This window comes from Malania oleifera, chromosome 3 (assembly GCF_029873635.1).
Source record: "Malania oleifera isolate guangnan ecotype guangnan chromosome 3, ASM2987363v1, whole genome shotgun sequence".
NCBI classification, from domain to species: Eukaryota; Viridiplantae; Streptophyta; class Magnoliopsida; order Santalales; family Ximeniaceae; genus Malania; species Malania oleifera.
In genome coordinates, this window is record NC_080419.1 from 80,774,431 (window position 1) to 80,792,299 (window position 17,869).

The following is a 17,869-nucleotide window of genomic DNA, read 5'->3' on the forward strand; positions in this document are numbered from 1 at the left end:
TAACCCCTAAATATAACCCCAAAATGCACGACCATTATGGCTAATATACAATAATAGACCTTGTTTCAAAATATTGGTAATGATTTAAAACTAGTGAGTCATAAAACCTCACTGCCTCTTGCCTTATTTGATGTTTTTCAGTCGCTCCTTCAGCCTTTAGGGAAAAAATATAATTAATTTTAAGACGGCTTCCGTAGTAAGAGAACAGGTCATCTCATCTCATCTCATCTCATCTCAATTTTTATTTAGAAGGCAACAAGAGCAAAACTCATTGGGATTGGATAAATATTGCACTAAGCTAAATGTACAAAAAATTACAAGCAGAAAGCTCAACCATAAGGTTAGAGCCCTCTGTACAGCCTGATGGATCTTTGCACAGGCGTATCACATCAACACCCGCAAGTGTCAAAGGTGATTTCATTTTCGTTGTTTCCCCCTAAGTTGGATTCTTAAAGAAGGGATGATTGAGGGCTTGCCGCGCTGTGAGACGTTCTGATGGATCAAACTTCAAAAGACCAAACAGCAACTCCGTGAGCAAGGATCTCGACCGGTCTACCCGTTGCGATATCATATCCTGCAATAAACCGAACACGTTCAAAAAAAAAATAGAAAACATGATATTAAAAAATAAATAAATAAATACAAGAAGGCATCAAAACAACTTTTAAAAAATAAATAAATGAATAGTAAACCTTCAATCTGTCGAGTTTTTTCACAGCTCTAATACTCTCCCTTGAAACCGCTCCTTCAGGCCAATTTAATCGATATCCTCGCCTGAAATACTTTTCAGCGCCTCGGCTGCAGAAAACCCAAATCGGGGCAAATATGTTATTGTATTTTGAGGAGTAAGCATATCATATTTCTCAATTGATTAGAACATTGCAATTACTCGAGCATTTGTAAAAGCATACACTACGGGATGACGAATCAAGCTCTACAGCAAACAAAAGAATAATGTTTGCAGAATGAAATAGGGTGAGAATAGATTGTAATGAACAGTCGGAAGGAAATAATAAAAAAATAAAATAAATTTGATTCCGTTCTGCATGCAAAATATGCAGTTAAGTTCCTCCAACGTTTGACAGTGCTTACTTGGCCCTTCGAATCATATGCTCTGGCAGAGGTCCCAATACCCTCTCCATCATTGCCAAATGCTCTAAATTTTCATGAGTCTGAAAAAGTGCTTCTCCCTGTATAAAAAATTTCAAGTAACTAAAAATTTACGGATTAAATGGGGGTTTAAAGTATCTGAAGAAATGAGAGGCTAACCGAGCAAAGTTCAACAAGTATGCAACCAACACTCCATAAATCACACGGATAAGACCATCCAAGACCTGCAACAAATGGAAGAAAAGGTGTAAGAAATAGAGAACTCGATGATAACAAAGAAAGACATTAACATTTCAGCCCCAAGTAAACTCCTAATCTGATCAAACCTTCCTGCGTTCGAAGTGATGATCCTAGACCAAATGACAGTGTTTCAAAACACTTTCAAAACACAAGTTCACAAATGTTTAGTAAAATGATCCTTTTTAGAATGATGAGCAATAAAACAAAACAGCTTTCAAGTAATAATTCATCCAGCTCAAAATTGGTAACTCATCAAATTCAAGCCATGAGATACAGTGATGCACCGTGCTATCAAATTAAATCTAGTTAATTATAATAATAATTAAAAAAATGGACTCAAACATGTTATCCAAATCGTCACAAATCGTTTCATAAATTTGCGACTCTATACACATATATATTTATATATTTATATGTATGTATATTGGTATATATATCAAATATACATACAGTTCAGGAAAAAAATGGATCTTCAAACAAATTATTTTCAATAAATCTAAATAACTAAGCTTCAGTCAAAAACACCTCACTAGCAATCCAACCAACCACCTGCTAACCAACTATCTTCCTCTTGTGACCTAAATTGTGAAAGCCATTGAATATTCTAACAAATTAAACTTTAATCCACAAAAAATAATAATAATTAAAATGATACAGAAATTACAGTACTATTAAGCATCATTTTTTTTTTTGGGATACTTTCCTCAACAACAAAATGCAAATACGATAATGCAATACTTGTTCTGCTTACTGACAGTAACTAATTACCTAGAATAACCTCAGGTGCTCTGTAATGCCTGGTAGAAACAATGGAGCTATGGTTCTGACTATCAAATGCAGTACTACCAAAATCAATCAGCTTAATGGCACTTGACTTTGGCAAGCACCTGAAATGCATTTCATCTGAAGAGATCCTCTGTACCATTCCAAACATATATTTAACGTATTATTATAATTGAGCCTATGTCCAAATTTGAAATGGCATGATTTTTCCAATTTCAGAAGGCCAAATACCTTGCCAGGAAGCTTTACATACTCAGATGACACAAGAAGTATATTTTCTGGCTTCAGGTCAGTGTGGATTAAATGTAAATCATGCATATCTGCCGGATATGATAAAACATAACAAATATGTTAAACAAACATACATGAAACATTCACAGATACACTGGCATCCCTGGACAAACAAAAGGGGCCAAGTAATAGAATTGGGTAATTGGTTAGGAAAGAAGAAAATATAAGAATGATAGAAAGAAATCAAGGGCCAAGAACAATCCACACACATGCTACAGATTCCAAAAGCTGACGTCCAAATTCCCGAACAAGATCCACAGGAAATGGGCAGTATTTATTTCTCTTTAGAAAATCAAATAAACTTGGTCCAAGCTTCTCAAACACCTGGTAACACCATTAAAATGCATGCAAAAGGAAGGTCTTTCTTTAGTTTCCAGTCTAATGAATGAACTGAATACATACAAATTAATACAAGCAAATCACAAACACCATATTCCAATTTTCAATAACTAACTCTATCAAAAAATATTGTGAAATTCTATCTTCAAGGACCTCGTGCAAAATTACAGAAGAACAAACACATAGAGTTCATCGAGAAATAGTCAAGGAGAACAAACACACAAGAAGGACATATAGAAGTAAGTGTGAAGTTAGTTCTAGAAATCTGGAGGGTTTATCATCAGTCAGCCTACAGTTCCCAAATAGATCCTCATATAGGAAGAAGCCAATTCCATTACTACAAAAGGTAAATTCTAGCATACGAAACAATAACAAGAAAACAAAAAGATATGTTTCTAATGAAGGGCAAACAGTTCAAAAACATCTCATTTGAATACTTACAATACATATGTGATTGCGATAATCAAACCAGTTTTGAATCTGCACACAGCTGCAAAAAGAAAGCAAAGCGCAAATGTAAGAACAACCACAAAACAAACCAAAGACTTTAACATTTCAAAGCCAAATTATATACGTACCGTAAACTTCCAATATCATTCTTAGCAAGATGTTGAAGTATATCAACTTCGATCATTGCTGCATCACGGTACTTCCGCGTGCTTCGAACCACCTTGATTGCCACAAACTCTCGTGTTTGACGGTCCCAACATTCCAAAACTCGGCCAAATGTGCCTACAGTACTAGCAATTTGCTGACATTGCACAAGCAGAATCACAAAAATATAAGATCTTGCAGACAGCAGGGCACTTGACAGCTAACCTTCACCCATCTTGCTAAGTATTTTATCTGCATAAACTTTTTCTAGTCAGATTTTAAATTAATATTATTCACTGTCTGAAACAACAGACATGCCCAAAAATTAAAGAGATACAAAACAGCAACTAATACATGCACAATGTACTTAGAATTGTAAAAATTCATGTAGAGAGTTCAACATCGGTGAATAAAGGAAACAATATACAAGCAATGCCATGGAAGAATTAGTTTTAATTTAACACTAGAAGTCATTTTTATGCCTAGAATAACAAACCAGCAAATTGCCCTGACAGTCAAGGAGCAAGATGTTCAAAAAATTACATAGCTGAAATAAGGATGGTTTCACAGGAGTGCCATCTGGCAAAACCCACTCAACCTAGCGGGGTTGGAGGGAGAGCTGGGAGAGGGGAGGTCATTTTTTGGATTGAACAATAGAAACACAAATACAGCAAACCCACAAATGGCAGGTGAGACCAAGGGCAGCATATAGCTAGAGGAAGAACCCACATGTTAGCAGAAGTAGAACCTGGATTTATAGATATAACATTAATGGAGATAACAAGATAAGAGCAATCTGGAAACGCCAAAGGAGGCAACTGAAATAAGAAAATTCAAAATATAAAATGAAAAACTAGCAATAATGACTAGCAAGGTGCAATGAAGATCAACTGCCTACACCATACCAGACATGAGCATTAGGGCTGTGCACAATTTGGTCCAAACTGAAAAATTTTACCAAAGTGAGCCAGTTCCATTACTCCAGTTTGGGCCCAAAACATGCTTAATTTAGTTCGGTTCAAATTTTGCTACCATAAAAACATCGGTCCAGATTTTGATTTTTCCATTCAAATTTCAGTTGGTACTGAAAACCGAAACAAACAGTCCATTGCACTAGCCCAGGCACTTGCAGCCCACCCCTTGCTCAAGCACCAGCCAACCAAGCCCAACCTTCAATCAGCCAACCCTCCTAAAGAGTCGGGATTAGGTTAGGAAAGCCATTGCGAATCCTCCTCAGATACTCTTCCTCGATGACAACAACGACTCCTTCACTCTATCACTGCATCCACCAACCACCTCACCCATCCCCCTACAACCTCCTTCCTCAGCACATCAACCGTGATTAGAATCAAAACTCACAACTCAGACTCAGAGGCATGCATTGTATGCTCTTGGGTCTTCTTAGGTCATTTACAAAGAATGAGTACCAAAAATGGAAGGTATCAATCATTGCATTTTTCAATTGCAATGCATAAGATTACATAGTGATTGAAATTGTACACAATGAATGCTGAATTGTGTTTTTTTTTTGCTTTACTAAAATAATATTCTTTCGGGTTAAACCCAATCTGCGATTCATTCTCTACTCACATCAAATCAACGGATTTCTTTTAGGATTTCAAAATTGGGGCTTCTTGATTTCCCATCTCTCTGTTCTCCCTGTGTTCATAGCTCCCCTAAATGATCCTGCTAGCCAAATTGGTTTTCAAATTCAGATAAGAGGTGCAGAGAATAGAAACTAGTGCCTTTTAGCAAACCTTTAGAATCCATTTGATTGGATAGAGGTGCAGAGAATAGAAAAAATAATAATAATAGAAGAGGAGAAAGGAAGAGACAAGAAACTAGTTTCTCCACATTATTTGGTTTAATAAGAGAAAAAGCAGAGTACAAAGTAGAAAAAGAAAACAAAAATCAATATCATTAAAAGAATAGCTCATCAAGGCAACTTTTTAAAATTGTCCAAGGGCGTATTGATCTTCATATATATATATATAATTCCACGTGCCTTTAATTGGTGTCTTACTCTCACAAAGTCAATCACTAGTGTCTTTTAGCAAACCTTTACAATCAATTTGATTGGTGAGAAGTTCAAAGAATAGGGTGAAAAAAACAATAGAATAGAAGAGGAGAAAAAAAGAGACAAGAAACTAGTTTCTCCACATTATTTGAATTAATAAGACAAAAAAGAGGGTACAATGTGGAAAAAGAAAACAAAAATCAATATCATTAAAAGAATAGCTCATAAAGGCTACTTTTTAAAATTGTGGGTATTGATCTTTTTGAGTGGTTACTCTTCTTTCCTCTCTATTTTTTTTTTTTATTTTTGCATGTTTGAGGGGGTGGGGATGGTGGGAGAGTGACTCTTATTTTGCCCTATTTCCTCCCCACGTTTTTTTCCTCCTCTCCATTTTATGTGAACCAAACAAGAGAAATAGAAGGAAATTCATTCAATTTCTATCATCTTCTCTCCACCTCTTTCTAATCAAATGACACTGTGAACCTAAGAAATGACGACACTTCTAGGAGCCTGAAGTGTTGATACCCGACACGTGTCACATACTGCCATTTGCATGTTGCAAATAATGCAAATCTATCTTCCTAGAAGAACGCTGCATCAAACTTCCTATAATCCCACTTGAATCTGAACAAACAACGTTAAAAATGAATGACAAAACAAGCTAAATAAACCCTCTCACATCTCAGTTTTAAGGTTAAGAATACTAGTAATTTAAAAAGGAAGCCTATTTTCTTAGGGAAAAAAAAAATCAACGGGAGTTTGGGATTTTCTTTAAAGATAAACCCAGGGAATATGAAATCTAACATCAGAGCCAGCCGTAGACAGACATGGTGACTCATACATACACACATAAATAAATATATAAAATAAATATGCACATATATATGTATAGATAGTTATAGGTTAGCTAAGCTGCAACTTCTTAGATTAGCTAAGTAACCTTAATTAATTTATCGATCAGACTAGTAAATAAATAAATAATGAATAGAACAAAGTTTTAAAAAAAAGTTCTTTTTCGCATTTCCTGAGAATTTAGAGTGCATTAGATGATGACAGCAGCTTCAGAAACAATTATCAAATTGTTAACCAACTGAGACTGATGTTTTTTTAAAAAAAAATTACAATCCATTTCATTGGAGAGAAGTGCAGAAAATAGGGGAAAAAAATTAACAGAATTGGAAACCAAAGAGAAAACAAACTAGTTTCTCGACAAGGCCACTTTTTAAAATTGTCCAAGGGTGTGTTAGCCTTTCCATTAGTTTCTCTCCACTTCTCTGCAATTCTTTTATTTGGGGGAAGTGACTTTTTCACCTTTTCCCTATCCTCTCCATTTTATGCAAACCAAACAAGGGAAATAAAAATAAATCTATTTATTTTCTCTCATCCTCTCTCCACTCCTTTCTAACAATATGAAATTGTGAGCTTAGGAAACATCAACACTTCTAGGACCCCAAAGTGTCAATATCGGACGGGTGTTGAATACCAACACCTTGCCTAACATCCACCCCCCCCCCCCCCATGTGTCAACTGACTTCCCTGCCCTATTCCATGAGAGCAAAGACAATAAGAGAAAGAATACCTTTTGCTACATGGCTTCCTTTCTTCTTCAATTCAACGGTTCAAACTTCAAGCCATCAACCTTCAACTCTACAAGCCCAGCAGGTGCAACTGAAATCACTAAGTTCATAGGCAATTCTTCATCTCCATCCCTCCCTCTTATCCTTCCCTCCTTCCCTGAGTTTGCGATTTTAATCAAATCTATTTTTTTTAGAAATTTCTTGATGATTGATTCACTAGTTGATTTTTTTTCCTCAACCAATATTCTCCAATATAAATATAGCTCATGATTCTATAAAGGTAGTTTGTACAATGTGTATGGATAAATGTGCATGAATGATGCTTATATTTCATTTTATAGCTTAAAATTACTTCAATATAAAAAGATAAAGAAGCCTAAATTTATATATTTTTATATTAATTGTAATGTATCCTACCCGCTCAAAATGGTCATATCACCGTATCAGTATGGTGTCATACCTGTGCCCCATCAGTATTGGCGCTTCCTAGCTGTGAGCCAGTCACTACTATGCATGTTTTAAATAGATGAAAACATGCAAGATACCCTGCATACTAATTGTTCTTCTGGATTTGTGCACCACCTTCACTTTCTATATCCCCATCTGGTATGTCAGTACATTCTTATTCATAAATACATGCATACAAATATTCAGCTGCATGCTCGCCTTGATGCACTAGTAAAGTCTAATGAATTCTAATACATCCATAAAATCACGAAGCCTAAAAACAAAATTTGCATTTAACACAAAAAACTTCAAATTAAAGACATTGTCAGTTAACCAATTTCAATTCCATAAGCAGTGGTAACAAAATTCATCCCAAGCGAAAGAAATCAACATGTTAATATTTATATTAATATCAAACCGTGGAAATAAAATAAGAAATAGAGAAACCCTTACATCTCGGTGTCAGATTCTCGCCGAGATTAAACACGTAATGCCCTTCTCGGTCATCATCCCTCTTCGGAGGCGAGGCGTGCCTAGCCGATCCTTCATTACCGCCTACAGCTGCCACCGCCGGCTGGTTGACCAACAAAAATCAAAGCCCAACCATCCCCAGAACCACATCAGAATTATTTAATATATATAAACAAAAAAGAAAAGAAAAAGAAAAATTTTGCCAACCCTAACGCCAGTCATGGGACCTTCGGATCCTACACCAACCTCTGGTTCACAAGGCGCGACGTCCCAAGCAAGGCGAGGGCGTTTCCTGGTTCTCTCTCTCTCCATGCCTTCAATTTCCACGACCACCATTAACACAGTCCACCTGAACCTATCTTCTTCTCCCTCTGCAACACAGAAACTGCTTCACAAAATCCTGAAGGTTAGGGTTTTCGGGTTTTCGGGATAATAATCGTCATCAAACAAGAAACAAATACAGCGCAAGCAAGTCGTCGAGAAATTGCTAGGGTTTCATCATTCTTGGGGCTTGGACGAACCCTTGTAGGCAGATAAAAATATGGTAACGACTGCTTTTCGGGTGTTGCGCGCTTCATCTCGGATCATCCTACGGCGCATTTGCGCTGACGGTGATAAGTGGTGCCACGTGGCGCTGCAAGAGACTTGGCCCTTTGGGCCGGCACTATCCAACCCAACCTCGGTTTGGGTTGGACTTGGGATTTCACCATTTTGGGCTTGGGTTGGGTTGGGTTGGGTTTTGACTTTTGACACAAAGCTATTTCAGCCTAATTCTATTAGTCTTTAGGTTTAGGACACGTGGAAAGTGGGTTTAATTTCTTTTTATGGGCTGCCCTACAACTTACAAAGTTGATGTTTATGGTTAAGAGATTTTTATTTTAAAAAGTTAAAAAAGAAATTGTTGTGGGCGAATATTAGGAAAGTTATATTACCTTGAGGGGCTCTCTCTCTTTTGTGTCTGGCCAAGGCTTCGTTTAGGGTTTCTCTCCAAGTTCAATGAAAGAAAATAGTCGTCAAATATTCTCTCGCCTCCGAAGTTCTTATATCTGTTTCGTGATGAAACTCTCTCTCTTGTATGAGTAAAATTTTTTATTTCAAGGAAAAGTACTCTACTAGAATGCCCTAACAATCATGCCCATCTCTAAAATTTTGTGTCAAATTACTACATCTATGCATGAAAAAGATAATCATTTTTTAAAAGTAAGTTGATGTCAACCATACATCAAACATCATCATCCTATTGACTTCTCAATATATGCGCACTTTTGGACTACCCCAGTTTCTTTGTAATTCCTTCAATTTGAAGGATTCTTTACTAGTTTAATGTAAGAGTATATTAAAATCAATAATACTTCAATAGGTTGCATTTGGTTCTTATTTTGCTATTGAGATCTAAGATTTTAAGAAAGCAAGCACAAAGATTATTTGTACTCCCATTAAGTCAATCTAAAGTAAAAAGATGTTTTTGTTTTTGTTTTTTCAACAAACAAAAAAGAAAACTAAAGAGCCTACAAGGACAATGTATTTATATTTGTTTTTTGGCTTTGGATCAAGGTCATCCAAAGCTTTAAAAAAAAAATGTGAAATAACATGCTTTTGTGTTTTGAAAAATTTCCCCTTTTACTTATAAGCTCACCTCTAGCCACATCCAACTTTCCCACTATATTAATAGGCTCTTTTCTTTATGCTTCATTACATAAGCATCAAGCAACTTGTTTTATAAATAATTTGTGATATTATTTGAGTTCAGAACTATTTTTCCTTTCTTGTTTTAATGTGCAAATCATGTGCAAATGAAAAAGTCCAATTTCAAATATTAGTTGATATAGAAATTAGTTGTAAGTAATAAACCTTCATTAGATTTAATGAATATTTCTATTAAGTTTTGCTAATGCTCTATGATTCTAAGCTCCTAGCTAAAGCAATCATAAGTGTTTAATTGGATCCTTTGGCATCCTTTGTGACTCTTGAGATTGATCTCCAACCCACTCTCTTATACTCTTGTCCCTAACACTTGTAACTACATAATACATTCAACCTTAGTAAGCTAAATTAATTATTAACCCCAAAACTTGAACTCATGGAAAAATTATGACAAACCAAGAGGGATTACAAAAAATAGAAACAAAAAGATATCGATAAAAAAAAATCAATTTTCTAAATTCTTTTTTGCTAATCTTAAATATCTATATATTATCACTATCTGTTAAGTTCTTGACGTAATTATAATTCATAGTTTTGAATCAATTATCTTAAAAGTTTGTCGAATGACTAATAAAATCTTGTGTTAGAATGCATGTAATGGTCTATATTTAATAATTGTGATGTGCAAAAGTTATGATAATGTGTTTTATGTTAATATTGTTTTTCTTATTGCATTAGTATTGTATGCAAGTTTTGTAATACCATTTTGCTAAAATAAATTTTCAAAATAGGGAGATTGCATTACTTGATGGTGGTCAAGAGAGTGAAGAAGAACGTATGGTTAAGGAAACAAATATAATTCATTTGAGCAATGATAGGGGATAAAGTTTTGGTTATGACGAGAGCAAAACTTTCCATTGGAATGGAAGTCAACAATTTGAATAAGACATACAGTTTGTATAATGACTATGCATGTCAGATAGGGTTTAGCATTTAAGAAGGGTCGAAAGAGGTATGATAAGCATAGAAATATCATTGTTGTCTATATGTTTTATTCAAAAGAGGGTTATAAAGAATTTTCAAATTCAATGGATGAAAAAAATAAAAAATAAAAAAATAAAGGCTTGAAACTAGAATCGATTACACTGCTAGTGTAAGATTTCAAAGGATAAAAGGTATTGAACAATTTACAATTAGTGCATTTAAACGTAACCATGATTTTGTTTGTTCAATACAAAGAAGGTTTCTCAAAGTCAATGAAATATCACTAAAGAACATAAATGACTTAAAATCTATGGTAGATGTCGGGTCTAGAACCCATTACACTTTTCTTTTATTTAAACGTAACCATGATTTTGTCTGTCCAATACAAAGAAGGTTTCTCAAACTCAATGAAATATCACTAAAGAAAATAAATAACTCTTAAAATCTATGGTAGATGTAGGGTCTAGAACCCATTACACTTTTCTTTTATCACCAAATAATCAAGAAGGTTGGAGAATGTTGGATTCACTAAGTATGCTTATTATAACTTCTTATATAGTCAAAGGATATAATTGCATGAACTCAAGAATGCGATAGCCTTGGGGTGCCTTTTTAAGGAGGAAACAATTGGAGGATCCATTATTCTTCTACTATTGGCAATTTGACAAATAAATGAGAATGACAATATTTTTTTTTTTTTTTTGGAGAAATTGGAGGTCAAGGCTTGACTACGAGTATTTCATAGATGTGGTAGTATTTAACACCACTTGTAGGACTAATAAGTTTAATTTATTTGCACTCTTTTGTTGGTGTTAACCATCACTGGTCTAATATATGATTTGGGTGCGCTTGATGAAACAACCAATTCATTTATTTGATTGTTGAGACATTCTTAGATTCCATAGGGGGAAATCAACCCAAAGCAATATTCACGAGCTAATGTCAAGCAATTACAAATGCTATGAAATGATTCTCCTTGAATCTCAATATTAGTTGTGCCAATGGTACATCTCTAAAAATGCCACCCGACATCTTGCCTCTCAATATGCGAACCGGGAGTTTAAATCGCTTCCTAATTAATGTCTTCATATATATACCATACAAGAGTTTGAAGCTCGTAGATTGAAATGATTTCTAAGTTTCAACTCTATGACCACAAATGACTGAAACAATTGCATGAGCTTCCACACAAATGGTACCCAACATTCAATATGGAAATTTTTTCTATAGGCATTCAAGAAACACAAAAGAGTGAGAATTTGAAGAATCGGTTTCACAGATGTGAAAAAAAAAACTATAAGTCTAATTAAATTTTTTTAATAATTATGATGGCAGGGCTACTAAGATAAGAGATAACGAGTTGAAGGAGGATATTCCTAAGTATTACATATATGGTGGCTCAATTTTAGTACAAGTAACAACATTATATACTTGCAAAATGTTTAATGTGTTTAATTGTGCGTTTAAGTATATTAATTCATTGGAGATTCAAAGAGAATTTGATGTTGGATCTAATGCTACATCTGAATTTGTAGAGCTTGGGCATAATCATGTGCATATATTTGAGCATTCACCACTCCCCATCAAGTTTAGTTGTTGCTTGTTTGAGTTGAGCGACATTCTTTGTCATCATGCTTTGAGAGTATTTTTGCAAAAAAAAATATACTGCAGTCATTCCTAAAAAATATATTCTACGAAGATGGTCAAGAAGCAAAAAAAAGGCATATCCAAAAGCACAAGAGTAAATATATGGTAATTTTTTGGATGATAAAATGTTCAAGAACTTGAAACACAACGCATTGATGCATCAAGCCTATTGTGCCACATGTTTGAGTACTAAAATAGATTTAGGGACTAATATCAGGATAAGTATAGTTGTCGAACTGACTAGATGGATCGAGAAAAAAATAGCTAAGACAAAAGATAAATTTTGGTACTATGTAACAGTAGATATCAATTTATACATGGAAACTAGCTAGAAACGTATTTATGTAGGGAAAATTAGTAATATTGTTCTTCTTTTTATTGTACTAAAGGGGTAACTTTCTCTTACTCCAAAAGATTGGATATTTCTATTAATAAGATATTATGTCAATATATTGATATTCAGAAAAATGAGTACGCTAACACGACTGTCTTTAGCGGAATAATAATTTCGTCATAAGAACATTCATCTTGACGCCAAAAAGGGGATGACATAAATTAGGAAAATCCAAAGCAATGACAAGAGGAAATGGCAAGGGAATCCAAGCCAATGTCAAATTTTGGTAAAGTAAGAACCTTTTAAGACATCGAGTCAAAAAATTAAATTAATTATTTGGGAAATTGTTAGTTGTGCACATAAAATACTATCATTTATACTATGCTTAGTGTTGACACCAAGTTCAAATAACTGCTCATCATGTAGAATTTGCTCAACAAAAAAATTGTTCAGTAGGTGAAAGAGTCGATCAGTAGATTAAAGAGCTACCTAGTAGATAAATGAGCTCAGCAGATAAAAAAGTTGCTCAACAAATAGAATCCATTCAACAAAAGAGTTGTTGAGCAGATAAAAGAATTGCTCACAAGATATAATTTACTCAACAAAAGAACTACTTGGCGGATAAAAGAATTGCTCACTAGATAGAATCTGCTCAACAAAAAAACTACTCATCAGATAAAAGAATTGCTCAACAAATAGAATATGCTCAGCAGATAAAAGAGCTATTCAATAGACAAAACTGCTCAACAAATAAAAAAGTTGCTTAACAAATAGAATCTACTCAAATAACACATAAAACCACTTAGATTGAACTGAAGCCACTCTTGAGTTTTCAAACTAAATTTCTTTAACTCGAGAGTAAAGGTGGGGGATAACTAATATGACATAAAAATAAGATTGGAAAAACAAATTAATGAAAGGTAAAAATCAAGGTTTTGCAATTAACTTCCAATTATTACCACTAAATTAAGATGAAACCTCCCACCATAAAAATAACTAGCAAATAAATATCAAATTTAATAGGGGCATGTCATTCCTAACTATAAATGAGACATTCGGAGAGAAGGTAAGCATCTCATTTTCATCCACTTTTTTTTTTTTTTTTCTATTGCAATCTTGTCATTCCACATTTCCTGAATTAGGCATCAAAGTGATTTTCTGAAGTACACTCGAGCTCCTCCAAACCTTTTTTTTTCAATTCCAAATAGGTGGTCGCAATCAACCAATTTTTGGCAACAACAATAACATATCGTTACATAACTATTTGAAAGAAATGATATTCATCAGAGTGATTTTCTAAAGTACACTCGAACTCCTCCAAACCTTTCTTTTTCAATTCCTAATAGGTGGTCGCAATCAACCAATTTTTGGCAACAACAATAACATATCGTTACATAACTATTTGAAAGAAATGATATTCTTAACCTTTTGAATTTTGGAAAGCTTTTATTTTAGCTATTTTTTAAAAAGAAAATCATACATTTTGTAGTCAATTTCAAATTTTAGGATATTAAACCCTTATATACAGAACTATTGGGATTGCTACGCAAGTGTGTTCATTAAAGTTAAGAGTTTAGGTATTATTCAACATGCAATAGAAATCTTGAAAGCCTTCAATTTGAATTGGCAAAAGATTGTTATTTTTTTTTGTTTGGATACGCCGGGTTTCCTGGGTTTACACGCCAGACTAATCTCACGCCTATGCCAGTCGTGCTCTCAGCTAACATGTAAAAGGTAAATCATGGATGTGCACTGTAGATGGCATGGTTTGAACTCCAAACTTCACTTTTGTTCAAGGCCATCTGGTGAACCTCCTTACACATGAGCTTATGCCCTTTATGTTTTAGACTTTACAATGCCCATCTTAGATTGTTCCATGTGCGAAGTGCAAGCAATTTATTACATAAACTTTCTTTCTTTATATATATATAAAGAAAGAAAGTTTATGTAATATGTTTGACATTCTAGTTAAGAAAATGATGGAGAGAGAGGGAGGAAAGAAGATGAAAAGAGTGTGTAAAACGTACAAGGCATAATCATCAAATTGTTTGGTTCCATCAACTAAGGACCACATATGAATTTCACAAAATGCTAACCACATTTGTTTTTTTTTTTTTTTTTTGGAAATTTAGAGAGTTAAATGCTATTAATTAAAGTTAAAAGATAGTGTACTAATTATTTGGATTTTAGAGATTAGCAACATAAATTTTCTTCATCTCAAATATTGTAAAGGGGATCACCCTTTTTTGTTTTGTTTTTAAAAATGTCAAATTTATTCCTATAACTACCTATAATTATTCTAAAATATCTCTGTAACTACTCATAACTATTCCCAAAACGCTGTTATAATTATGTCAAATTTATTATTATAACTATTCACAATTATCTTAAAACACATCTATAGTTATTCATAGTTACTACAAAATGCTCCTATATTCTTTAATTTTTGACTATTTTTTTAAAAAGCAATATTGATAATTAAAATAAATTTTCTTTTGCAAAGGGTAAAATTCAGCAAAACCTTGAAAATGACATTCATCGCATGTGTTTTCAAAAATTACCAAATAAATTTCCATGAGTTGACCATTACTCAATCGTTATGTATGTGAAAAAAAAAAATTAGCCATGATAAAATGATTTTTTAAAATGACACTTATCTAATAAATTAAATTGAAAAAATTAATCAACTTAATGTCTTGAAAATTAAGAGACTGATTCTCAAATTAATTGGTTTATCCAGTCCAATTGCTTTAGATCAATCAACTAATATTAGTATAATAATAAAAAAATCTATTACTATTTCAATTTCTTTTAGAGTATATGGAACATAAAAATTACTAATAAATCATAAAAAATACATATTAATTATAATTCTGCAAAAATTTGTTTAAAAATTTAATGACTAAATAGATAATAAAATAAGTAAAACATAGTTCAATATTTTCAAATTCAACTAACTTGTCAAATATAATGTTAAAAAAAGGACAAAATAAAATTCTAAAATTCATTCTTTATAAATTTAAAATTGTAAAATTGGATGTTAGTTCTTCTACAAGCAAAATATGAATGCTAAATTGATAAAAAAACACAAATCTATATTAATTGGTTGACTATTATTTGAAACAATTCACAACATTCCATAATCTTATTCAAGATGCTACATTATTAAATATTATATTCAACCATACCTAGAAAGCGAGTCACAATTTGACCAATCACTCAATCTAAGTCAATTTTTCAAATTATATTGTATTTGTTAAAAATATATTTAATCATTTAATTTTCGTGAAATGAAGATGGCAAATATTTTAACAATAATATAATAATGCAAATATTTTGTAATATTATAATAATTTAAGTATTTTTTTGAATTATTAATATTATTTATTTTTTATAATTTTTTAAAAATAATACTTTGATTATGTTGTCATACATATTTCATCTAAGTGACTTGACCTATTCGCAGGGTGTTCAATTGACTTATAAGTTTTAAATTTTCAAAATATATTGTAATTAACTGACTAGTTACTTAGAAATCTGAAACTATTCCTTTTGACCAAATAACCTAATCGTGCAGGTTTCTCCCGTTCTCGTCGCCGTCGCGTTCCCGTGTTGTTCCCGTCGCCCTCGTGCTGTTCCTGTCGCGTTGTTTCCGTTCTGGGTCTTGGCGGCCAGAGGCAGCGTCGGGATTGGCGAGGACTTCAGTGAGAGACAACGACGGCGTTGGGAGGTTGTTTATTGCTGTTTACACTGGTTGTGTTGCTGGGTTTTGACTTAAAATTTGTATGGACATTTTTGCTTCAATTTTTTGATTTTGGATTTGGATCAATTGACGGTGTTGGGTTTTGTGAGATCTGCACTGGAAAACATTTTGATTATTGGAATTGCATAGGGTTTTGCGCCAAATCTATTTGCTGCAGGAAGCATATAAGAGTTCCAAGGAGGACCAACATCTCGAGGCGGTGACAAATCATTCAACCTTCTACCTTTATAGAGGCGGTCTCTGAGCCTTTTGTTGTCGGACTCTTTGCCTAGTTATTGTGCTGATCAAATTGTCAGAACCTAAGTTGGAAGAACTGTGCCCTAGCTTTTGCTCGCGTGTCCTTATGAGCCTGTCTTGCTCGTCAGGGAGCAGCAGCGTTTTTGCCTCCGGTGTTGGCAGCGTTCGACTCTAGCGTTGCTGTGAGGAGGGTTGGGAAAAAGACGAAGTGGTGTGTAACACCCCGACCCCAAGGGGTCTGGGATATTAACTTTTTACTACTAATTTATAGCGGGAGCAAAATAAACTCAATTATTATCAAACCAGAGCGCTAATTATCCATATTACAATCATTTATTTTAAAAAAGAAAAATTTCACAAACATAAATATCTAGCATCATACTATTATTTCTAATCAATCTTTATTTTTCTATCCCCACCCGCATGCTTGCTAAGCCTGATTTTTGACATGCTCTTCAAAGTCATCTGAAATAAAAATATGATTGGAGTGAGACGACGCTCAGTAAGTAAATAAGATTATTATTAGTGTGTGGCCAAAATGAGTTTTAAAAAAAATTTCGTAAAACAATATTTAATACTATAACTTCAAAACTGCTTTTAGAATAAATATAAATTTAAAATTTACTACATAAAACTTTTACCATCAATTACAATAGTAAAATTTTATAATTATATACTATAACTGTAAAATTAACTTTTAACTTTAAAACTGTAAAAATATTTAATGATAAACATTCGTATACTTTTCCTTATATGTTTTCCTTAGATCGTCATTTAAGTACTAGAATGATCATTTTCATGTAAACTTACACTTTTCCTTCAAATCATCAGTAACTTTGTACACGTAATTAAATATGTATAAACATATATTGTAAAAAAAACCACCCTTAGGCCTGTTTGTCGTAAGTCATGTTTACCCCCATGACTGGGTTGTGCGGTCCAAAGACTGGACTTAACTGGCTGGCCGACCAAACTAAATCAACGTACGTAAACTTTAAGTGAGATTTTCCTTATTAAGTCCTGATTCGGAATCAGGTGTGCACTCAGGAGAAATTCACTAACATAAATAACCACTCTGTAAACAGTGTGGGTCCACTCTGATCCGTATAAACCTTAAGCTGCGGTACCGAGTATCTGTAACTTTGAACTTTCGTTGCCATAAGGGGTTTTAAAATCATCTTATTATAATTTATGCAATTTAAAATAATATCATGAAAATCTCATCTTTACTCATGTTTTCATAAAAAATGTAACGTAAAAATAAACTCATGCCACACAATTTTTGTGTTAAAAATATATATAATTTTATTTTTGAATAGAAAGAAATACTGAAAATTTACCCGAGGGGATTAGAACATTTCTTAACCAAAAAATAGATGCAAGTATATTAA

At 33.4% G+C, this 17,869-nt stretch overlaps 1 protein-coding gene across 2 annotated transcripts; it reads right to left on the bottom strand.

Moving 5' to 3' along the window:
* Positions 1 to 258: 258 nt before the first annotated feature.
* LOC131150587 (serine/threonine-protein kinase AFC3) lies at positions 259 to 8,422 on the bottom strand. Of its 2 annotated transcripts, XM_058101403.1 has the most exons (12): positions 8,116 to 8,422; positions 7,852 to 7,972; positions 3,583 to 3,609; positions 3,342 to 3,495; positions 3,205 to 3,253; positions 2,634 to 2,748; positions 2,365 to 2,453; positions 2,119 to 2,266; positions 1,270 to 1,334; positions 1,093 to 1,190; positions 693 to 798; positions 259 to 574 (listed from the first exon to the last, which is right to left on the bottom strand). In XM_058101403.1, exons 1-12 carry the CDS (start codon positions 8,203 to 8,205, stop codon positions 437 to 439), a joined length of 1,200 nt encoding a protein of 399 aa, XP_057957386.1. In that variant the 5' UTR covers positions 8,206 to 8,422; the 3' UTR covers positions 259 to 436. The 2 variants fall into 2 exon arrangements, with proteins under 2 accessions (XP_057957386.1, XP_057957387.1); XM_058101404.1 differs by lacking the exons at positions 2,634 to 2,748; positions 3,583 to 3,609; positions 7,852 to 7,972; positions 8,116 to 8,422 and having other exon boundaries at positions 3,342 to 3,420.
* Positions 8,423 to 17,869: the final 9,447 nt, after the last annotated feature.